Source organism: Lontra canadensis, unplaced genomic scaffold (genome assembly GCF_010015895.1).
Source record: "Lontra canadensis isolate GAN:19392208 unplaced genomic scaffold, GSC_riverotter_1.0 scaffold47, whole genome shotgun sequence".
Classification (NCBI taxonomy): Eukaryota; Metazoa; Chordata; class Mammalia; order Carnivora; family Mustelidae; genus Lontra; species Lontra canadensis.
Window position 1 is genome coordinate 1,911,562 of NW_022631041.1, and position 23,900 is coordinate 1,935,461.

Sequence of the window (23,900 nt, forward strand, 5' to 3'; positions counted from 1 at the left end):
CAGGTCACCTCTTATTTGCCTCTTTAAAAATGAACAAGTATCCATTGAAGTTGTTCATTCAGGCAATGAACAAGTTTTTTTGGTTTTGTTTTTTTTATTTTTTTTATTTTTTATTTATTTATTTTTTTAAATTTTATTTTTTATAAACATATATTTTTTCCCCCAGGGGTACAGGTCTGTGAATCGCCAGGTTTACACACTTCTGGTTTTGTTTTTTATAGTGAATAAAGATATAGCAGTCTGCACTTAAACATTTACAAGTGAATTACGCAAATCTGAAATTAACGCTGCCCAACTTGGAAGGCTTGTGATTTCCCCACGTTTTGTGAGTTTATTTGCTCTCTGGGACTCATAGTCCTTGTAGCACTGGGACTCCCAGCGGGGGAGCTAGCACCACTCTATAGCTCAGCCCTGGGATGTTGGAACACGACATCTGGAACACGACATCTGGAACACGACAGGGAACATTTGCCGGAAGGGCAGAGCCTCGGGGGCATGGAAAGGATGGATAGAATCATCTGTTGCCTGAGGCTTTTATTCTTGAGTCTGAAATAGGAATTCTTGCAGTCTCCTCAGAACACACACATGACATCACAAAGCCAAATCAAAATTGTTCCCTACTTGTCTGTTGTTTCTAGTCATTAACTACTGTCAAGTCCAACTTCTGATAGCACAAAACTTTGGTGCTGACTTTATTTTTCTAATTTCCTTTTGTTATAAATCATATCTAATAAGCAAGGATATTCTAGATGGTGCATTTGATCAGTTTACATTTTATTCTTGCTTTAGTAGGGTAATAGGGAGGAGAGAGAGAGGATGTTTTATGAACAGATAGGCAGGAACCTGGACACCAGCTCATTCCAATTGGCATCTCAGGGCCCTCACTTGTGTGTCAGCAAACCATCTGACTGGATGTTGTGTGGAGCATTTATTTTTCTTAGAGATAATATTGTGCTTTTCTTTTTATTTTAAAATAATAAATACGAAGTTAGGGTTCATTTCTAATTCCTGTACCCCCCGGCCCTGCCACACATGAGGCCTGGTACAGACTAGCTTTGCTTCACACCCCATGCATTGTTGTCCCCCCTTCACCTGAGCCTGTAGGACTGTCTCTTGTTCCTTCAGCACTTTGGCCTGAAGTTTCCACTCTGCTGCCTGGTTCAGCAACTGTGAGGAGAGAGAATGCATGGAAAGACTGTCAAATTGCCCTTTACATCACCATGTGGTGATAATTGTGTCTAAAACTTAATGACTTGCTAACTAACCCTCTTAAGTAATTTTTGGGCAACTTTGCAAAGTATCTAGGAAAGCTAAGAAAGCAGCTAAACAGTTGGATTCTCCACTGAAAATCTGTGGTTCTAATGGATAAAAAAGAGAAAAATAACCTACAGCTCAAGCACGAATCACACAAAACTTAACCTCCCACCAAATTCTGGAACCTCCTCTAGCAATCCTGTTCAACCATCATCCAGCCTCTGCTCAGACATTTCCAGAACACCTCCACCTGGATTATTGGGGTGAGAAGCTGTTTCTTTAGAGTAAACTCAAAGTTGTCCTCCTAGACCATGGTTCTCCACCACTGCATGCATCAGAATCTGCTAAGGAGAATCATAAAAAGCAGATCCCTCTCAAACACTGTCAGCTGGGAAGTACAGGGTGTGATTACAGTCTATAGTGAGAGCAAATCCCCAAGATAGTTTGGATGTTGGTGTTCCATGGATTACATTTTGAGAAACACTGGGTTAGAATTTTGACCTATTATGCCAAATCTCATGGAAGATTTACTCAGTAGGTCCTATCCCTCTTCCAGGAGGCAGCCTTTCAAATACAGCCAAGGCCCTCATATCAAAGATAGAATTGGGAGCTGATGGGTTGAATTGAAAATGCTGTTCTAGGTATAAAAATCACACACACATATGTAAGACATGTTATTTTTGGAGTGCCTGGGCGGCTCAGTCAGTTAAGTACCTGACTTTTGATTTTGGTTCAGGTCAGGATTTCAGGGTTGTGAGATGGAGCCCTGCATTATTAGTCTCTGCACTCAGTGGGAGTATGATTCTTCCTTCTCCCTCTGGCCCTCCCCCTGCTTGTGCTTTCTCACTCCAATAAGGAACGAAAGAAAGAAAGAAAGAAAGAAAGAAAGAAAGAAAGAAAGAAAGAAAGAAAAGAAACCTATCTTTAGAAAAATAAAAAAAATGTTATTTCAACTTAAGATGCCTATTTATTTGTTTCGATAGAGGGCTGCGGTCTTTGTTTGGGGTATGGGTCTTCTGATTGGAATTCAGAGAAGCTTTTTGTTGTTTGTTTTGTTTTTTATAAAAATTATGTCCATAATGTGCCACATACAATTTATAATTTTTTTTTTTTGCTTTTTAAAACAATAGTACTAGAACCTACAGACCTAAAGGTATTGCAAAGAAGCTTAATTGGGTAATTTTCTGGAGTTGTAGAGCTTTCTTCCAGTCTTTTATAGCTACTCCCACTCCAAAAATAACATGTTTTGTGCTATTTGTCTACATTTAGTCTTTGAAAGCCTTAAGCATAGTTTTCATAGAAACAGTTCCTTCTTTTCACACTATATTTCATCAGTTTCTTTGTCATTCTGTTGGTTTTCATAATACAAAAGCAAGAATAACTGAAAGAAAAGGTTTGGGAGCAAAGAGCTGATTCTTGGTCACTGCCATCTTACTTAACCTGGGAACCAATGTATAGACACTCAAGTGGCTGTCTAGGCACAGGATTCAACATGCTGTGGGCATCTTTAGTGTGTTTACAGAGAGAATGATGGACATCATGGCTAGTCAATTAGGTGGCCATCAGCTTATGAAGTTTCTAGTATATATGAAGACAGGCTGATTTATTTTTTTCTTTTTCTTTGCTCCTATTTTAAAAAATGTCCACTTTTTGCAATCAGAACAAAAAACAATAAAGTCATCATTTAAAAAAACTTGGAAGCATCTTTTTTAGTATTCAAGTTTATCTTTTTCTCTTGGCTCAACCTCTCCATTTGTAAAATGGATTCTATCTGTTCCTCTATGCCTCTCAGAGAACTATGAAGGTTAATTGTTATAGGAGTGAAATCAACCCATCCAATGGAGGGCTGGGGCAGATGTGGAGTCCAAGACCTGTAGGCTCCTCTCTGGCCATCTGATCCCCTGCTTCACTGAGCAGGCTGAGGAGCCCAGTGGTGACTGGTGGTTCCCTGACCAAGAGGGAAGAAGGTGGCTGCCTGTTCCACTTGGGATGAAAGAACCCTCCAGCTCTGACTTGATATTTCACTGCTTTCAATAAGAAGCATCACAGCTGGAACCTGAAGAACTGAGGGGGCTACTTTTTTTGGCCTCAAATCTGCTGCTTTGCTAAATGAGGATAGGAAAAAAAGTGTAGCACGCTAGTTTCTTGCTAAGGCTAGGTCACCTCAAAACTGCCCCTAGTCTCTTTCAAACGAAGCTCTGCCTAGTTATTCTTCTGTCAGGTCTTATGTTATATATCAAAGATACTGCTATCCTGAAGGGAGCATAGTTTGCCCAAGAGGATACTTATGCCAATGGTGGCATATCAATTTTCTTGGATTCTGACTAATAATTAGATGCTTTATTTCTTATTTTGAGAGCCAGTTGTAGGTGGATTTAACATCATACTTTTTTAAAAGGTTTTATTTATTTGAGAGAGAGTGAGAGCAAGAGGGATCACAGAGGGAGAGAGAGAAGCAGACTCGCTGCTGAGCAGGGAGTGTGATGTAGGACCTGATCCCAACACCCTGGGATCATGACCTGAACTGAAGGCAGACACTTAACTGACTGAACCACCAAGGTGCCCCAACTTAACCTTTTTTATTAAGAGCCCATGGACTTCTGATTTGAGATTATCTATTGTCCATCACGTTATGTTCTCTAAAATTCGTCCTTTGTTGCTATATTTGGAAACTGAAGTTATGATTAAATTACACTTCTAACAAACTGAAGTGATTCTAGTCTGGTTTTAGGTAATCACAGAGTTTGTGATCAGTTGTTAAATGGCCAAATTTGAATGATTGGTTCACTGATTGCATTTTAAATCTCTCTCCCCAGCGACAGACACACACTTCGATGCATGCCTCTGAAACACACCTCTGAGTGTGATGTACAATCACAGAGCTTAGGTTTTGGAGACAGACACACTGGAGATGTCAGATGTGTTGGAAGTGTGACCAATACATCTTGATCACTTAGCAGTGTGTGACCTTAAATAAGTCACATATCTTCTATGAGCCTCAGTTCTTGCATCAGCAGAATGGCCCTACAGCTGTTTTCAGAATGTTTGGAATTAGTGAGATGTCATTAAAAGCCACCACTCAGTTTCTTAAACCCCAACCTCAGAAGCCATCCCTGACTGTTCCCTTTCCTCACTGTCACCGTCTTCAATTCAGAGCACTGACTGTTGGTTTTGCACTGAAAACTTCTATCCATGTCCAGCTCCCCAACTGGACATTGCCATGTCCCCAACCCAAGCCACCATCAGGCTTCTTCCATATTGCTGGAGTAGGCTCCTTGTCCCTCTTCAATTCATTTTCCACCCAGAAGCCAAGGTCATCTGTTAACAGATGCAAGGCAGATCATGTTATTTCCATAGCTAAAGCTACCTAGACTTTCTCAGTATGTTTAGGGTAAAATCCTAACTACTTTATAGCTTAAAAAGCTATAAAACTTGGCCACTGGTCACCCCATCTAGAGTAGCTCCCTCCTGCCCCTTTTCAGTTCCCCATTTCCCTAATAGCACCAATTATTATCTGAAATTTTCCTTCATTTTTGCTTGCTTCTTGCCTGTCTTGTCTTAGTTAGATTCTAGTCTCCGTGCTGGGATATGGCCTTCTTGGTCTTGCTCACTGCTATCCCCCAGCACCTAGGATGATGCTTAGTACAAGATAGGTGCTTGAAAAAGGCTTGTTGAATGGATGCACGATGATTTTATGTCAAAAACCGTGTAGGTACCGTGCCTTCTGTGGGCTGGCCAATGTAGTTCTCTAGGGAAGCTCAGCTCCCTCCATCAGTCTAGTGCTCTGTGACTGTGGTCAAAAACAACTTTCCCAGAGGTTCTCTGACCCCCAAGTACACCAGATAAGCACACTGATAAGTACATATTCCTTCTCGCGTTTGTGTCGCTCCTCGGCTTCCTTCATCATTTCTTGGGCCTGTTCCAGTTTTGCATCCACCAGCTTCTGCTGCAGTTCTCTGTGTTTAAATATTTTGTCCAGATGCTATGAGAAAAGAAATGGCACATATCAAGCTTGACTTAATTATTGGTGCTGAGAAATGTAAGATAAAAAAGTAATATCAACACAAATGTTTTATAGGTTTTGAGATTTAAAGAAAAGAGAGGTGGGGTGAATAAATGCACTGGTATCACTTATGGCTTTGTATAAAATCGTAAATTAGTAAAACCCCCTGCCTGCATTTAGGGCTATGCAAAGTAGTGGCTACAAAAGGTTGAGGTGCAAAGTTCAGTAATGTTAGCTCCAGAAGCTCCCAACTTTGTCTAAATGTAGCAATTACTAAGTATGATGCTGCTTATTATACTAGAGGGCAGACTGATGTATATTGCAAGAGCTATAGCACCATCACTCAGTATTTTGGCAATTTCTAAAACTGGTTTTAATCATATTCATATAATTTATCATAGTGAATTCTCTACCACATTCTTGTCTCAAGGGTTGTGAGGCAGCTCTGGGGGACCAGTCTGTGGCCCAGGGTCTGGGACTGAGGGGGAACCCCTCCCCACTTCAACTCTGTTGCTCTGGTGAGCAAGATAAAAGCCAAGGGTCATGGATGAATTGATATGCAAATGTGCTCCTACCTCCTCTACATCTTTTGACCTCTCGCCTGGCTTAGTGAAGAGAAGCTTCAAATTCTACTTCAGTGTAAATTTCTTGGTCATTAGGAGGTCCCACTGACAAGAGGACCTATGGAATTCTAGCCTTGGGGCTTATCTAGAACCAATCTCAAGAATGTACAACTGGGTCTACTAGGCCATTCTTATCTGGGAATCTCTCTGAAGAGTATGGAATTTTTTTTTTTTTTTTTTAAGCTTCTTCCCTTTTGCTTTTGCCTGAACCTCCACTCTGGAGTAGGATTGATCTTGGTGACAAGGTAAAATGGTAGCATGGCATTTTGGCTTACTGTGAGGGACTTCTTGGTTTACCTAACTATTGTTTCCGTGTGCTATTGGCTCAGTTTTTCTCTTGATAAAATCTTAGCATGTTGTCAACAGAGCCACTCTGATTATGTTCTGTGACATTTAAGGCAGACTTTTAAAATTTGGGTGGGATGGGGTAAATAATATGATATATAAAAACCCTGAGAAGACTTCTGGAGTCTTAAAAATATATTAAATATTAAGATACAATTTTGGAATAATAAAATATCCTCATAGTCTTCCTAATGTAAAATACTGAGAATAAAACTCTTTTGGCTTTTGTGACTATAGGTAAGTGATTTAATCTCAACCTCTGCTTCCCACCCATATAATGTGGATATGGTATTATCTAATGCATAAGATTGTTGAAACAATGAAATGACATATTGTATGTAAAGTATAGTACTCAGCAACTTTCCTAGCACAAACTCAGTGCTGAATAAGTAATACCATTAATATTATAATTATTATATTATTAATACTACTATTGGTTTGTGGGACATATAGAACACACACTGTGTAGATGACATTTAGATGACATGATGATTCTTAAGAAGGAGTCTGTGAGATATTTCCTGGCTCTGTAGAAAGTGTTTTTAAAAAGCTGAGAAATACTATTTTCAAAGGTAACTATGCTCATGGCCTACTACTTCCCATTTATTGCCTTTGCTTTGCAGTGATCCCAGTTTTAGAGAAATCCCATATGGCTTTCAGCCAGGTATTTTGCAATATCACCTGTTTTTATTTTGGCTAGTAAAAGAAATCCAATCCTAAACATTAACCAATTGAGAGGGCCGGCCATAACTTTCTTATTAACCAAGTCCCCCACCTTTACAGCCCAGATCTGGATCTATATATAGTGCTCCTAAGTTGTTTGATGTGGTTCTCACCTCCTCTCTGAGCTCATACTGATCAATGATGCTTTTCAGTTTCTCTGCAAGCTCTGTGTTCTCCTGACACAGCTTCATATTTCTCTCACTCTGCTGTTCAATCTGGGCCTGGATATCCGTCAGAGTGGTCTGGAAATGACTTGTGATCTCCTTCCTTTTCTCTTCTTCCTCTCGTGCCCGCTGAAGGGTTTCCTCCTGTGGATAAAAAGCAAAGTTTCTTGTTATTCTGGTTTATGTGCATCCAGGTTTATAGAACTCAGGGTTAGGTAAGTGAAAGGAGATCAGTGTGGAGGATTAAGCAGGACATTTTTTTCTGTTCTCTGGAGCTAAACTTGCTCAGGCCCAAAATAAATATATGAGGATAAGTTCCAGTTGTAAATATACAGTTGCCCAGAGAAGGTGCAATGAGGGTCTCGAACTTAACAGTTAGTGATGAATAGGCTTGTTTTAAAGATGACGGGTCTCCCGTTGAGGGCTGAGTGCCTATACTGTACCAATTTCTATCAAACATGCAGTAGGTGGGTTTTGATCTCTTGGCTGTGGCCTGGAAAAAAGGCCACTGATTGTTGAGACAGATCCTGTGTTACCTTGGTTTGGTATAGAAAGAAGAATAATAGATCTTATATTCCTTTATTAAAAAAAAAAACTATGGCATGTTAAACACATAATTGTATTATCCAAGTTTTGTAAATACAATGGATCACAATATTAAACTTTTTCTTAGTAAGAAAAACTTTCATCAGCAAGCTTGAAAAGAAAACAAATTTAGCTAAATAGCTATAGATCAATTTTAGCAATTCAGGAATGTAAAAAGAAATCTTAGAAAATTTGCTGGATATTTTATTTCTGAAAGAACAATCAGGCCATGTGTCACATAGGGTAATTGAAATGTTCAATATAGATTTTGAATCTGAAAGCAATTTTAAGTTCCAAATTTTCTTTAACTCTCAAATGAAACATCTAATTTCCCCCTCTTCAAGAACTGGAAATTAACTTTTATTTCATTTCTGTTCTCTTTTCTCCTAAATCAAAACCCTCCCTTCATTGCTAACTACCAACAATGTGCCCAAATTTCCCCCATATCTATATTGAGAATTATTTGCTTTGTGATGATTCCTCTCATTCTTTTAGAATCAAAGGGTTTAATCTTGCTATATCATACCAAAGATAGAGACACTGCTGAAAAATGATATAGGCATTTTAGGATGCCTTTCAGTTCTGACTAATTGTTATTATGAAAGCTTGCTTCATGGTTGGCAAGTAAACTTATACTGCATTTAGTTGCCTTCTGTGATCAAATTATGTAATAGGATTTTTAAAAAGAAATAAATGATTTAAATAGAAGTAATTGTGCAAATCCTTATTATGATAGTAGAATAATGTGATCAAAATAAAAACTGATGCTAAGAATTATGCTGTGAAAATACATTAACTTACCATTAGGTATCCTCTTTCCTCTACAGTATTAACATATTCTCCTACTCCAATAAATCTCCTGATATCTGAATCATAATTAAGTCACAAAACAATTTCTTAGGGGTATTATAGGAAATACCCACATTTTCTAATCTGAAGATATTAACTGAGATGTTATTTCCCTGATCTTTGTATGCCAACACTCACTATATATATTTCACTAAGCATTATTATAGCCATTGGCTAAGAGTCATTGAATATATATATGATAGCGATTGTCTCCTTACTGCTTTAGCTTAGCTTAGAAGTCAACAGGTTTCTGTACATTGACTTTGTATCCTGCCACGTTGCTGAATTGTTGTATGAGTTCTAGTAGTTTGGGGGTGGAGTCTTTTGGGTTTTCCATATAAAGAATCATGTCATCTGCGAAGAGAGAGAGTTTGACTTCTTCATTGCCAATTTGGATACCTTTTATTTCTCTTTGTTGTCTGATTGCTGTTGCTAGGACTTCTAATACTATGTTGAACAAGAGTGGTTGAGAGTGGGCATCCTTGTCATGTTCCTGATCTCAACGGGAAGGCTGCGAGCTTTTTCCCATTGAGGATGATATTTGCTGTGGGTCTTTCATAGATTTTATGAAGTTCAGGAATGTTCCCTCTATCCCTATACTTTGAATCGTTGTCATCAGGAACGGATGCTGGATTTTGTCAAATGCTTTTTCTGCATCAATTGAGAGGACCATGTGGTTCTTCTCTCTTCTCTTATTGATTTGTTCTATCATGATTGATTTGCGAATGTTGAACCATCCTTGTAACCCAGGGATGAATCCCACCTGGTCATGGTGGATAATCTTTTTAATGTGCTGTTGGATCCTGTTTGCTAGGATCTTGTTGAGAATCTTAGCATCCATATTCATCAGTGATATTGGTCTGAAATTCTCCTTTTTGGTGTGGTCTTTGCCTGGTTTGGGGATCAGGGTAATGCTGGCTTCATAGAAAGAGTCTGGAAGTTTACCTTTTGCTTCAATTTTTTGAAACAGCTTGAGGAGAATAGGTGTTATTTCTTCTTTGAAAGTCTGGTAGAATTCCTCAGGGAATCCGTCAGGTCCTGGGCTTTTGTTTTTTGGGAGGTTTTTGAACACTGCTTCAATCTCGTTACTAGATATCAGTCTATTCAGGTTGTCAATTTCTTCTTGGTTCAATTTTGGGAGTTTATAGTTTTCCAGGAATGCATCTATTTCATCTAGGTTGCTTAGCTTATTGGCATATAACTGTTGATAATAACTTCTGATGATTGTTTCTACTTCCTTGGTGTTAGTTGTGATCTCTCCCTTTTCATTCATAATTTTATTAATTTGGGCTTTCTCTCTTTTCTTTTGGATTAGTGTGGACAATGGTTTATCGATCTTATTGATTCTTTCAAAAAACCAGCTTCTAGTTTCATTGATACGTTCTACTGTATCTCTGGATTCTACCTCATTGATCTCTGCTCTAATCTTGATTATTTCCTTAACCTGCATTTCTGACTGTCCCCAGAGCAATGACTGAATCGATGCCAGATGCCCTTCTCCTACAACTTGTGATCTAAGAGTTACAGTTCATCAGGCTGGCCTTCCATTTCCCAGATATCAGAAACCAATCTGGAATATGAAGAGCCATGATTCTCTTCTAGTTTTCTTCCCAACCCTGTTGTGCAGACTCAGCAGTGATCTTAATTAATCTCTCGCTTCTTAAAGGATCTCCTTCTAAACGCATGTAATAATAACTATCTCATGGAAATGTTGGTGTCTAATTAATTATTGTTTGTCAAAACCTTTGAGATCTTCAACTGGAAAGGGGATTGTGGACGCCTGTAGTATTATCTTGGAGAGCCCTGATTCTTGCTTCATTGAATGGAGCTAGCGTCTATGTGTAATCAAATTAGGCACACTGCTACAAGCTTGTGCTGTAATTAATGAAATCCATGCAGACTGAATGAAGTGATCAGTCTATTATCTTTAGATTGAATAATTAAGTCTGAAGAGCTTCAGTGGTTTTCCAAGTAGTTTCTTTTTCAGCTGACTATTGACTTTTTGGCTCTCAATCTTGCTGTCTAATGTCAGTTAGGTTTATGTCCATTTTTCTTGTGTCCTGCAGATTTCATTATAATACAAAAACTGTTGTAGTTTTACAAATTTGTATTTTAAACAGTAGAGCTGAGTCTTACCTTAAGTAATAAAACAAACTTGAAGTAATAAAAAAGCAAGGGGGATGGCACACATTTTATTGGGAGCCTGCTCTGCGTCAGGTACTACAGAGCACCGTATGTATATGACCTCATTTAATTTTTCCCTGGCCACACAGTAATATAATACAATCCCCATTTTAGGGATGAGAAAACAGCCTTGGGGAGTTAAAATAACTTATTGAAGGTCAGAAACTCATGCTCTTTCCATGAGTGGGAGAAGCCTGTGTCTATGCAGCATGCCAAAAAGTGTGTTTTTCAGAGCGGTGGTAATACATACCTTCAGTGTCTTGTTGTGTCTCTGTAACTCCCGGCATAGACTCTCCAGTTTGCTTCTTGCCAGGATAGCTCTGCTGTGCTCGCTTTGTAACTGGTCCTTTTCCTTTTGGATTTGTACCTGTTTCTTTTGTAAGAGCTTTAACTTCTTTTGCTCAGTGCGGTGTTCGTCCAGCTAGACACAGGGGTGCAAACATAAAAGAAAATGGCAGGAATCGCTTTTGAGTTGACAGAAAAGCAGCAAAAGAGGAAATACCTAAAGACCACTCTGTGGTTGTTGGAAACATTTTTTTTTGTTATCGTGGCCAGCCCTCTGCAATCAAATAAACCGCATAAATGGGACTTTGCGATACTTGTAGATACAGCTTTTAGAACATATCATTTATAGCTTTTCCCTTATCATTATAACAATCCCTTCTTACTCTGATCTTCTTTTTGGTGGTCAGAAATCATTTCCTTTCTCTTGAGTCTCTCCAGTGACACTGGTCAATAGGGAAGGGCACATCTTGGAATCCGTAGGCTCTCAGAATTCATGATAATGCCTTTCGTTGGTGCAATGGTCCACAGTGTGTCTGCTTGGTGTATAGTTGGTCTCACAATTCTTTCTCAAAACAAACTTAGAGCAACTTTTTTTTTTTAATAGGAAAGCATAAAACAGCTTCCTGGTAAAATGGAAGATGAAGTCTGTGGTTTGTGAAACAGGGGAAGAAGAGAAAGGACTTCTCAACTACCCAGCATTGGCAATTTTCCCCTAGAACTTCAGAAGTAGAAGCTGCACAGTTCAACAGCATGAATGGCAAGTATCCTTAACATCCCCTGCCCTCCGACCACCCTACCTCCACCCTCCACGCTTATGGCCAACACATCATGACATGCGTACTTTTGTCAACCATAGCTGGGGTCTCTTCTCACATTCCTCCAGCAGCTACCACGAAGTATTAGGGATGGCATGGAAAATGAAGCCCGCTTGCCATGGGATATTCCATCTTGGGGTGTTATACTTCTGGGATAGAGTTGCAAGAAAAAATGTGGGACATCCAGTTACATTTGAATTTCAAATAATTAAGAAATTAAATTTTAGTAAAAGCGTATCAAAAGTATTGCATTGGACACTTTTAGTGAAAAAAAATTATTTATCTGAAATTCAAATGTAACTGGGTGTCCTGTATTTTCGTTTGCTGAATTTGGCAATGTTGAATGGAATTCTAGTTCCAGTGAGGGGAGTTTGGGGATCAATCTACAGAAGCCACCAGAGACAGCACACTCCAGGCATGTTGATCTCAGGTGGACAGTCAGTGAGGCTGTCTGCAAAGACAGCTCTTCATCCAGAGCCTTTCCTTTGCTGGACTCAGTTCCCTGAGTGCCCGAATGATGCTTAATCCAGGAGGGTATTTGTCCTGATTATGACCTTATTGGCTCAAGGGGAGGAAAAGCCCTTGAGAGACTGTTGGGGCTTTTGGACCCCAGGTGTTCGTTGTGCCCTAAAGAGCCTGATGCAAGTGATGACACACATGATATGAACACTCATATATGCCTCAGTTTCCATGTCTTGAAAAAGTATTTGTTCTTTCTGAACTAGCCGAACAAGACTGTCACATTCTCTTCAGTTCACAACTTATCTTTCTCCCTTCCTCTTGCCACCCAGTCATCATTGCTGGAGTAAGCTGGGGATATTTATACATGGTATTCTATCATCACATTTATGGGCAATTTTTATTTATTAGTGAGAATAGCATCAGGAAAAATTGAACCCATATTGCTATAAACATTGATTGAAATCGATTTCCTTCTTGAGATTTAATTAGACAACCATTGGTATTTTATTATGTTTCTCATGCTAACCTCCTGTTAACAGGACGGATGAGTTTTTAAATTTTGGACCGTAGTTACATTTGTGCTTATATTTGGATTTTTTTTCTTTTCTTTTTCTTTCTTTCTTTTTTTTTTTTTAGAGAGAGAAAAAGTTTGGGAACAGGCAGAGGAAGGGGGAGAGAGAGAGAGAGAGAATTTCATGCAGACTCCCTACTGGGCACAGAGCCCCAGGCACAGTTCCATCTCATGACCCTGAGATCATGACCTGAGCAGAAATGAAGAGTTGGATGCTTGACCCACTGAATCACCCAGGCGCCTCCCCTCTTTTGTTTTTCAATATTTTTAATTAAAATTTTATTTATTTATTTATATTTTATTTTATTTTATTTTATTTTATTTTTTTAAAGATTTGATTTATTTATTTGACAGACAGAGATCACAAGTAGGCAGAGAGGTAGGCAGACAGACAGAGGAGGAAGCAGGCTCCCTGTGGAGCAGAAAGCCCGATGCAGGGCTCGATCCCAAGACCCCAGGATCATGACCTGAGCCAAAGGCAGAGGCTTTAACCCACTGAGCCACCCAGGCACCCCTAAAAATTTTTTTTAGAGAGAGAGAGTATATTTGGATTTTGAATGACCTATTATCTCTTTCTGAAATTTACATATTGTTATTGCTGTTATGATTTAGACTTTGGGCTACGTAATTTCTTGTTGTGGGGGGCTATCTTGGGCATTGTAGGCTCTTTAGCCACATCCTTGTCCCCAGCTTACTGGATGCCAATAGCACTCCCTACAATCGTAACATTTATAACATCTCCAGACAGACATCAACTACTGCACCTGGTGGGGGAGCACTGCCCCATATGGATTTACCTGAGCACCAGGAGGAGGATACCCTATATGGGTTTCATAAGTTGGAAGAGATGACTTCACTTGCTTATCAACCAGGTAATGTTCTAGTTTTACTGCAAAATTATATACATTTGACATTTAGCGAGGTCTATCTTGAATGCTCTAAATAAAAACCCTTAACTTGCTGACAATTTTTTAAAGCCTGTGGCTAATTTTATACAAATACTTCAGACTTGTGAATACATATATGGTTTCTTTTTTTTTTTTTTTAAAGATTTTACTTATTTATATGACAGTCAGAGATCACAAGTAGGCAGAGAGGCAGGCAGAGAGAGAGAGAGGTGGAAGCAGGCTCCCCGCTGAGCAGAGAGCCCCATGTAGGGCTTGATCCTGGGACCCTGGAATCACCACCCAAGCCGAAGGCAGAGGCTTTAACCCATTGAGCCACCCAGGTGCCCCCATATATGGTTTCTTAATGAATGAAAGTGAACATATTGCAACAAAGTCAACCTCAGTCAGATTTCTTCCTGGCTTAGTGATTTAATGATGCAATTAGACATCACGGCGCTTCTTTACTATTGTGACAGGCATATTAGATTTTTATCTGCTATTTTTCTTGCTCTCCCTTTTTTATTATTAAGTTAAAAATAAATTAATGCCAATTACTAAATCAGAATAGTATTAGTGATTTGTTGTAACTACATTAAAACTGAGGACACTTAGAAAAACTACTTCTTCCAGGTCATGTGGTATCTTTTTAAATAAATGTATCCTTATTTGTTAATGAAAACAATAGTAGGTGATATTATAGGATTCAGAATCTGGAAGGGTGAGTGAGCTAGAGTGGCAGTTTGATTCACAGCTTTGAATTTGATGATTTATTTTATGTTAACACTTACAAGTCAGACACATTTTATATTAATATCCAAATCAGTGAGCAATGAAATAGGTTTTAGTCTCCAAGCAAAAGATTGAAATTATTCATAATTTTTCCTTTCTAAAAAGGAAATTTAATGGGTTTTTGGCCAATTTCTCCTATTCATTTTTTCTAGAATGACCTTTTGGATTTTAAAGTTTATTATAGGACATGATATAAATGCCAATGTACAGTAAGTAAAGCTTGAGTTGAGCAGGCTCTCTGGAAAGATAACCTCCATCGGGTGACTCCTGACTGGGAAGGTGAGTAGGTGGAGGATGTTCCTAGGGTGAACAGCTGTGGCTCAGGAAGAAAATCTCAGGCAGACGGGAGAAGTGATGCTTCTTTGATGTACTGCTGAGGACTGCAGCCCCTCCTATGGCTTCCCATATGGCTGGAACACTGCCCAGTCCAGTCAAGTATGGAGCATGGCACTAGAAATATGAATGGCTTTTGGAAAAAGAGGTAAATCGGAGGGGCAAAGAGAAAACGATGTGGGAAAGTACCAAAGAGACCAAGGATGGACCCAGAATGGGGGCCTTATTTTTGGGAAAAATATTTCTGAAACCTAACTTATTTTATGACATTGAAACTGCTCATGGATGGTTAATAGCTAATGTTAAACAAGCTGCGATAAAAACAAGTTGAAACACTTGATACTCACTTTATAAATTTTTGCCATTCTTTTGGAAAATACTATAACCATTTAAAAAACACCTGAAAAACCAAAAGGCATTCATGCAGTTTGATTCAGTAATCCCAATTCTGGATTGGGATCATGGATCATAAAACAAAGGAGAAGGAACAGATCTAATGCATGACGATGTGTAGTGCAGCAGTATTTGGTAAAGCAAACAGTAGAAGGAATCCAATGTCCCCAAATCAGAGAACCAGAAGATAATGGCCACTCCATGGAAAATGACATAACTATTACAAAATATAATTATAAAGACTCTAAACTGCATGGGAAATTGTCCATCGTATAAGTCATCAAAACTGGATACCAAATTATGTATCTACCTTATAATAGTAATTTTTATAAAAATTATGTCTTCTTCTATAGCAGAACTGGGAATGAAGACAGATAAATCAAAGTTTGTGTTTTAGGTTATGGGATTAGTGATATATTTGCTTGTGTCTGCAGCATTTCTCATATCATCATGATATAGGGTTTACATGATTAAAAAACAATTAGAAAGTGTTGGCATAGTTAAACAACCAGCCAGTGACTCAGGGTTCTGGAGTCCCTCTGGGCTTATTGCAGGACTGTTCAGCCCAAGAAGATGAGGCAAGGTGACAGAAGAAAGGGAGGAACATGACCACAGGACGGGAGTTAGAAAAAGAAAGAAAACAAGTCACTTGTTAAACTCCAGGCCATCAATAGGGTTAAGATGAGGGGCTTGAGTGCCTGAAGTTCATTCAGTTTTGGAGGTTTTCTTTTAAAAACAAAGAACACAGAAAAAAAAAAACCCAAAATTAAGAAAAGAGAATTGTATCCAGAGCCTCAGAGGGGCACATGCTGGTGAGAGGTTCTGAACCAAACTTCATTAGCTGCAAGGTAGATCTGCCTTCAGCCTGCCGCTTGGAGGAAGTATTTTGCTCTGTGGATTTAGCGTCATTCTCCTGTCACTGCTTGTCCAAAAGACATAAGTGAGTGAAAATATTTTTTTAAAGAAAGCAACCAGGGGGATGCCTGGGTGGCTCAGTCTGTTAAGTGTCTGCCTTTGACTCAGGTCGTGATCCCACTGTCCTGGCATCGAGCCCTGCCTTGGGTTCCCTGCTCTTTGGGGAGCCTGCTTCTCCCTCTGCCCCTTCCCCTGCTTGTGCTCTCTCTCTCTCTGACAAATAAATAAATAAAATCTTAAAACAAAAAAAGGAAGCCGATGGGAAGGAGGAGCACATTGGATAGCGTCATGTGAGAGGATGTCACATCCCTGTGGAGGGTCACACACCCTGGGGAGTAGTGCCCAGACCTCAAATGGCACTCCTCTCGCAGAGAGCCTGGCTTCACTGAACCCTCCTCTTTTTCTCAACTGACCCATTAGAAGAGTACTGGTGGGGAGGCAGTGCCCTTCATGGATTCTCTGATGTCTCTGAGTGGCTTCCCTGCCTCCCAATGGCCTTATTCGGAGGGACACTGCCTGGGGAGGACCTAGAACTAGGCACAAAGCAACCCACATCAAACACTGCCACAGTGGGGTGGGGAGAAGAATGTAGATCAAAGAGAAAAAATGAATGGGTGACTGACTGACGGACTGAATGAATAGAGTTTTCAAGCCCAAATGAAAAGGGGTCACAAGCTGAGGGTAGGAAAAACTCATCCCTCTGCCTTCCTGAGGGGGATCCTCAAAATACCTAGGCACAAGAACTGAATGAAAGTTTGCCTTTAGGTCGAGTATATTTCTGTGTTCTTACAAACCCAAAAAGAACTTTAAAATAGCTACAATTTTCAATGATCTCTAATTCTCTCTTCTGTTCCCCAAATTATACATATAATTGAAGGCTAGACTCCAATAGACTCCAGCGTTATCCTCTTTCTTGGTTGTGCTGTTTTCCCTCAGTTTTTCTCTTTCTTTTTTCCTTTAAAAAAAAAATTCTGCTTTTATGGATTCTCTCTTTGGCTTGTGTGAGGTAACCAGCTATAGTCTCTAATGAGGTCCCCAAAAAACGAATGGTCTTTTCTCAGCTCCAACCAGGGCCTGAACCTCTCTGACACAAAGAGCTCATCTTACCAATTCAGCATACTTCTTGAGTAAAAAATCCAGTTTTTCTTCAGGTGTTTGCAGCTTGTTCAGATTTTGCATCAGCACGTTGGCTTCTTTGCCTTTAAAGAAAACAAAACCCATCAAGACATTTAGAAAAATGTTTTGAAAATATTCAAAAGAATAAAAAATGCTGACTTTGTATAAGTCACCTATTTTCACCCATTGGTTAATTAAAAAAAAAAAAAAGAGGCAGAGCAGCCAATCAAAACTTCTGACGCCCACCAAACTGCCCGCATTGATGCGTTGGTTCTAGACTTCCAGTCCAAAGCACAGAGTCTGGACAGTTTCGTCTGCCATTTTTGGGTTTGTTTTTTGCTTTCAGTACTTTTTTTCTCTCTTTTGGGGGGTAACCAGTTGTCTTGTTTTTCTGTGTGAATGCATTCTGTGAGGTTTGGATGAGAATGTTCCGCTCATATTTCCTACCTAGCAGAGAATTAAATCAACATAGAAGGAAAACCAAGCCAAGATTGGAGGGCCTTATCCACAGGCCTTTTTGGGTCTCTTGTGATAATGGGTTCAGCCTTCCTGGCCCTTCCTTCCTCCCACCCAGGCTTAATCTTCATTGACAGTCTCCTTTTCTGATCCCACTTGGAATTTATGCTACATTTTAAGACTCATCTGTTCGTGATTATTGGATGGTGAATCTCAGATTCTTCTCTTTCCTCATTGTTCTTCCTTTTGTCTTCTTCAGCTCAGCCTCTGCATTTGCCTTTCTGTGGGCCTGGAAATCTTGTTTTAAAGTAGCCATTGGGCTGAGTGTTGGCAGGGAGGAGAGGGACCCTGGGGCCTGCATATACCCCTGATGATGTCTTTTCAAAGTGTCTGATCAAGGTGGAACACAGTGACAGCCAGTCCTGTCTAATTAGAATAGGAAGGTCAATCCACACAGTAGAGGCCATGTTTCCTGATGTAAATCTATGTGAGAATATTAACAACTTTGACAACTTTTCCCTAAGAATAGGCATTTCCCTTTTGCTAGAATATTTGCTTTTATCCTGGAGAGGCAGATAAATCATGAAATTAAGGTTGCCAGATGAAATACAGGACATGGGACATGATTATACTAAAAAAACTTTTGCATTGTTTACTGAAGTTCAAATTCTCCTTGGCATCCTGTACTTTTATTTGCTATATCTGCTAACTCTAATGGCATCAAAGAATTTTAGGTCTAGAAGGAATTTAAAGAAGATTCAGACAAATGGTTAATTTTATAGATTAAAAATCTAAGGCCCAGTGAAGTCCGAAGTTACATAATTAACACTGGAAGAGTCAAGGCTTGAATCCAAGGTTTGTCTACTTGCTCTAAATCCCTTCATTCCCATGTGGAATTTGGATGCCAGGAAACTCAGAGAAATAAAAGGAAACTTTTTCTTAAAAAAACATGACCTCATTGCTAACAGCTGGTTTTGTCCATCTCTGCCCAGTGAGTCAGTTCAGATTAGAGACATGGCCTAAGACGGGGAGAAGGTGGGTGTGAGAGGCCCCCCACCAGCTTTCCAATTATGGCCTGTGACATATCGAGCCAAGTTTCAACTGTTCATCACTGCTGCCCCACCTCCTCTGTGCCTGTGCTCGGAGTTAGTTCTTTTTTTTTTCTTTTTTCTTTTTTTTCTTTTTATTTATTTATTTTATTTTATTTAATTAATTAATTTATTTATTTTTAAAGATTTTTATTTATTTATTTGACAGACAGAGATCACAAGTAGGCAGAGAGGCAGGCACAGAGAGAGAGAGGGAAGCAGGCTCCCTGCTGAGCAGAAGCCCAATGTGGGGCTCGATCCCAGGACCCTGGGATCATGACCTGAGCCGAAGGCAGAGGCTTAACCCACTGAGCCACCCAGGCGCCCCTCGGAGTTAGTTCTTAAGCAACCACGAGAGATGTGCGTTGGTCGGGACATCCCTCCCCCCTTGTCTTCAGTCTGGGAAAGGGGCCACATGAAGACTGATGTCCTGAGTGAGTGCCATCTATTAGAGGAAAGAGATTGCTGTGGATCAGATTTGGCCCAGAACCGAGATCATGTTTGGTCCATGGCAAGTTCTCAGTAAATGTCAGTAATAGTAGAACAAAGCAAAGCCAACGTGTGCACATTAGTAGCAGGTGAATTAAATGAACACTGTCCTGAAGACAACTCTGTGATTGACTTTGTGAAGGACAGATCTTACTCTCACCTCTGCCATTGAATATATGCTTAGGAAACCTCTCAGTATGATTATGGTCACATAAAACCATTATGTGTCTCATTTGGGGGAGATAGAAACATTTGAGTGAGTACAATAAGTCTCTTTTTCTCTCCACACCATGTATCTTAACTTTTTATTTTCTTTAACCATGAGAAGAGGGTTTTGTTTTGGGCACCCTCATGGAGATCTTTCTGATCTCACATGCTGTTATTTTGCCTAAAAGGTCAACATTCAGAAGCATCAATTTATCCTTCAAAAATGATTTTGCCCTTCAACAAAAACAACACAAATATCCAGGAACTTGGAGATAGGCATGCACAGAATGAATAAATTTGTGACATCAGGGAGCTTAATTTTTAGACTTCCATTGGTTTTCCAGACTAGAATGCTGTGTGGTATTATCATGAAGAAGAGAACTAGGAAAGGGATTGCTCATCTTCTATTAGAGGCTGTAATTACAATTCCACAGAAATGAGGTCATTTGGTGATAGTGTCGGACACAAGAGACAAACTGACTTTTTTTCAGGGACATTTTATTAGGAGCGAGTGACCTGTCTTTCCCCCAGTGTGTCATTCCAAAGCAGTGTGATTGTGAGATTAGTCATAAAAAAAGTGAGGGACAGACCTGAAGTCCCCATTGAAAATGGGGAAGGCACATGAAGGGCATATGGCTCTCCCTCCACAAAACACTCAGTTTTGTAGTAAGTCTACAAGGGGGTAGGGCCACATGAGCCACAAGAGCGGCTGTGTCACACATGGCTATGGCCAAAGACACAGTTGTAGACTGAGGGAGTATTATACTACAAAGGGAATATTTTTACATCAAAGAAATTAAAACACTTAAATTGAGATAATGAAGTCAGCTATATAAATGTGGATGGGAATTTTCCTTAAACTTTTGGCATAGTGATAACTATTTATTTATACTACGTTTATGCAGATTTGGTAAGTGTCTAAACCCTGACTTATTCTCTACCAAAATTATCTTCTAGAAATTTGGGGCTAAAATTTGGTCTTGGACACACAAGTGTGTCTCTCTTCTCCCTCCCTGCTTTCTATGTGTTATGGCAGAATCTTAAAGCTAGAAAAGATCGTGAATATTCTGTTTCAAATGTTAGACCCAGATTCAAATTTCAATGTTAATTTTGTTTTCTAACACAATTTAAAAATAGTGACTCTGATGCAAATAATTTCTGAGTATCTATAGATATCTTTTGAGAGAAATAAGATTTGTGTATGTTGATTATAAGGACAGTGTATTTAAATTCACACTGGACTAAGGATAAGGACTAGACTCTGGGTTCTAGAACAGACTGTGTCGCTGACTAGTTGATGCATTAACCCTTTTTATAGACTCTTCAACTCTCTAGGCCTAAATTTCCCTCTCTATAAAATTATTAAGTTGACTAAATGGGTTCTGAGTTTAGCATTTAAGATTTGTTGATTCCATGACTGGAATAAATTTAACCATTTTTAGCTTGATTTAGACAACAATAAAATTAACAATGTTTGGATGGTATATTTGTCTTTCCAAAATGTTTTGGGGAAAAAACAACAGACTTCTAAAATTTATCAGGATTTTCTTATCCCTCATTGTTACTTCTCATAGTCTGGTTTTTGTTTGTTTTGCTTGGTTTTAATGGCTTATCAGTTTTTAAAATACTGCCTACTCTGTATTTTCTAGTTACACTGTTTTTATTTGGCCCACATTTTATATCTTTCGTGTTTTGGTCACCTTGTTTTATGTACTTGGAACTTTTGCCTCTCACCCAGTTGGGGAGTGGATCTGGACTTCTTATTAAGTCAGTTGATGATATGTTTGAATTATTAGTAATTCCTTGACTCTAACTATAAAGAAAACTTTCTTAAAAGGAAAAAAAAAAAAACCTTTAAGAGTCTAAAAATGAAGAGATTATTCCAGGGGAAACAAAATAAAGCAAAACCTTATAATGAAAAACACCAGAAAGAACAGTAAGAAATGAATACATCTATTCCTAATTCTGATCAGAAGAGAGTGCTAATTACTTTGCTCAAGTTATATTTTTCTGTCCCAATTGAACTATTTCTTTAAACCTCTCTCTCTGTTTAGGACCTGGTCTAAAATCTAACTTCCCTGTGAATCTACTCATGAACCTTGCAATCTCTGTTGATTCCTCTTTTCCCTGAATTCTTCTGGTCTCCTACTACCTCTTCCAAAAGTTTAGCAGTTGTATTAAGGCAACAGTTTATTCCCCTTTCACAGTGAAACTAGAAATCAAGCTAAAAATGGATGAAACAAATCATCTGGGAAAGTGCCCCTTCTAAGGAAGAGTAAGCAAATGGCTTTCTAAAGACATTTTGGAATCCACCATCTTAGTCAAGCTCCTCAGAAGATACAACTGAAAGTCATGGTAACTAAAGGCAAAACCATTAACTGAGTTATGGTAAATTCTCCTTAACCAATATACCAATTAGTTTGTATGTATCTTCAATCCTGCAATATTAGTGACTTCAGTTCTGCCCCCTTGCTTCCTTTATGACTCATCTCACAATCACATCAACTAGTTGAGTAACCTTTTTTTGTAGACTCTTAAACCCTCTAAGCTTCAATTTCCCTGTCTATAAAATTAGTGGGTTGACTAGATGTATTCTGAACTCAGATTGGACCTGTGGATCAGCTTTGTTTTCTTCCCAGGTTTATGCTTCAAACCTTTGATTTCCTACTCAATCAGTTATCAACCAGAATATCAGAAAGTATATTATATTTTATCATTGTTCTGTGCTTATTACCTTGTGGTGCTTGTGCGGCCCACGTACTGTTGGCAGAGAAGTGATTAATAAGATACTGTGAGTCTGGAGGATGGGGTGGGAGAGGTAAGTGAGATGCTTAAGACGTGTCAGAGTGCTGTCTAATGGGGACTCTGTTTTTGTCTCTTTCAGTTCAGAAGCCAAGGGGAAAGTGGCTCTATCCACTAAAGAGATTTAAAAATGTTCCTCTAACTGCTTTGGTGTATAGTGTGTTGATTGTGGGGAGGTTATGAAGTCTCTCAGGGAAAAACAAGTCCTAGGTACTTGGTTTGTAGAGACATTTCCCAAATAATCAAAGGTGTTCTGTGAAAGAAGGATCTCTTTGGTCTAATTAGTCCAGAAAATATTGTAAACTATGCCCATCTATAGTGGAGATTTTCATTGTATATAGCAAAAGTCAAAGAATTCTGGCAGTAAGTAATCTTTAACTTTTTCTGAAATCTCAAATATGCCAAAGTATATACTATGGAAAATTTTGGGTTAGAGAGCCAGAATGTTTCATCATCTCAAAAATACCAATAAAGCAGATATTATCAGATAAACATGAAATAATGGAAGACTCATCTTTGATCAAGTAGCTAAGCAAAATCTAAGGATATATTTTCAGGTGCTGGTAAAATGATTTCCTAAAATTCTATAAAAGGTACAAATAGATTCTAAAGAAGACCACCGTCAGCACTTCACTTTTTCTTCAAAAGGGTGGAAGAAGGGGTGCCTGGGTGGCTCAGTGGGTTAAAGCCTCTGCTTTCAGCTCAGGTCGTGATCCCAGGGTCCTGGGATCGAGTCCCACATCGGATTCTCTGCTCAGCAGGGAGCCTGGTTTCCTTCCTCTCTCTGTGCCTGCCTCTCTGCCTACTTGTGATCTCTGTCTGTCAAATAAATTAAAAAAAAAATTAAAAAAAAAAAAGGGTGGAAGAAGAACTTTCTGAAACAGAAGAATCATTGTTTCTGCAGTCTGTATCAAAATTGCCCCTGGTGCTTTGGTTCCACTCAAATCCTCCCAATTCTGAATTTCTGTGCTCAGGAGCAGCATTTTTCATAAATTCTGTATTTGGTTCTAATGCACAGTTAAGTTTGAAAACTACTGGTCTAGACGATTAACAGCTAGGAAGCCCGTTAAAGCTACTTACAGGCAGCTGAAATCATGTTTAAAATGGTGGTTATATATTTCGATCAGCCTAAAAATGTTTAAGCCATAATGTAGCTGAAACATTACAGTGCCTAGAAGAATATGCCAATGGTGTTCAGAGACACATGTAGTTAGGGTGGACACAAGTGGGCAAAACATTAGTTTTGATCAAACATTCAGTTGAAATCTGGTAACTTGGAGACAGTGGTGGAATTAGAGTTGTGGAATGTTTTCTTTCTCTACAGTTCTTTTGATAATCGGATAATTAGATCATCACTATAGATTTTGAAATAACTCATGGAAGACAGAGAAGAAACCACAGTTGGTCATCTTTAATTTTATCCCTACTTTTTTTCATATCCCCTCAATACAACACATACATATTCCTCTGTAGAAATAGTTATAAAATGATAAAGCAAAAGAATTTCCCATTAGGAGCACTTGAAATCATAACCCTCCATGATGTGATTTTGTACTGTCTTA

General features: G+C 39.0%; 1 protein-coding gene across 1 annotated transcript in view; it reads right to left on the minus strand.

The window, feature by feature from the left end:
• Window positions 1–23,900, minus strand: part of TXLNB (taxilin beta) — a 53,474-nt gene that overhangs the window by 24,827 nt on the left and 4,747 nt on the right. The window contains exons 3-7 of the mRNA XM_032873052.1: window positions 17,288–17,379; window positions 10,981–11,151; window positions 7,062–7,256; window positions 5,117–5,236; window positions 1,093–1,167 (exon numbers count right to left, since the gene is read on the minus strand). Of these exons, the coding sequence (XP_032728943.1) occupies window positions 1,093–1,167; window positions 5,117–5,236; window positions 7,062–7,256; window positions 10,981–11,151; window positions 17,288–17,379 (653 nt within the window). The remainder of the gene's footprint in view (window positions 1–1,092; window positions 1,168–5,116; window positions 5,237–7,061; window positions 7,257–10,980; window positions 11,152–17,287; window positions 17,380–23,900) is intronic.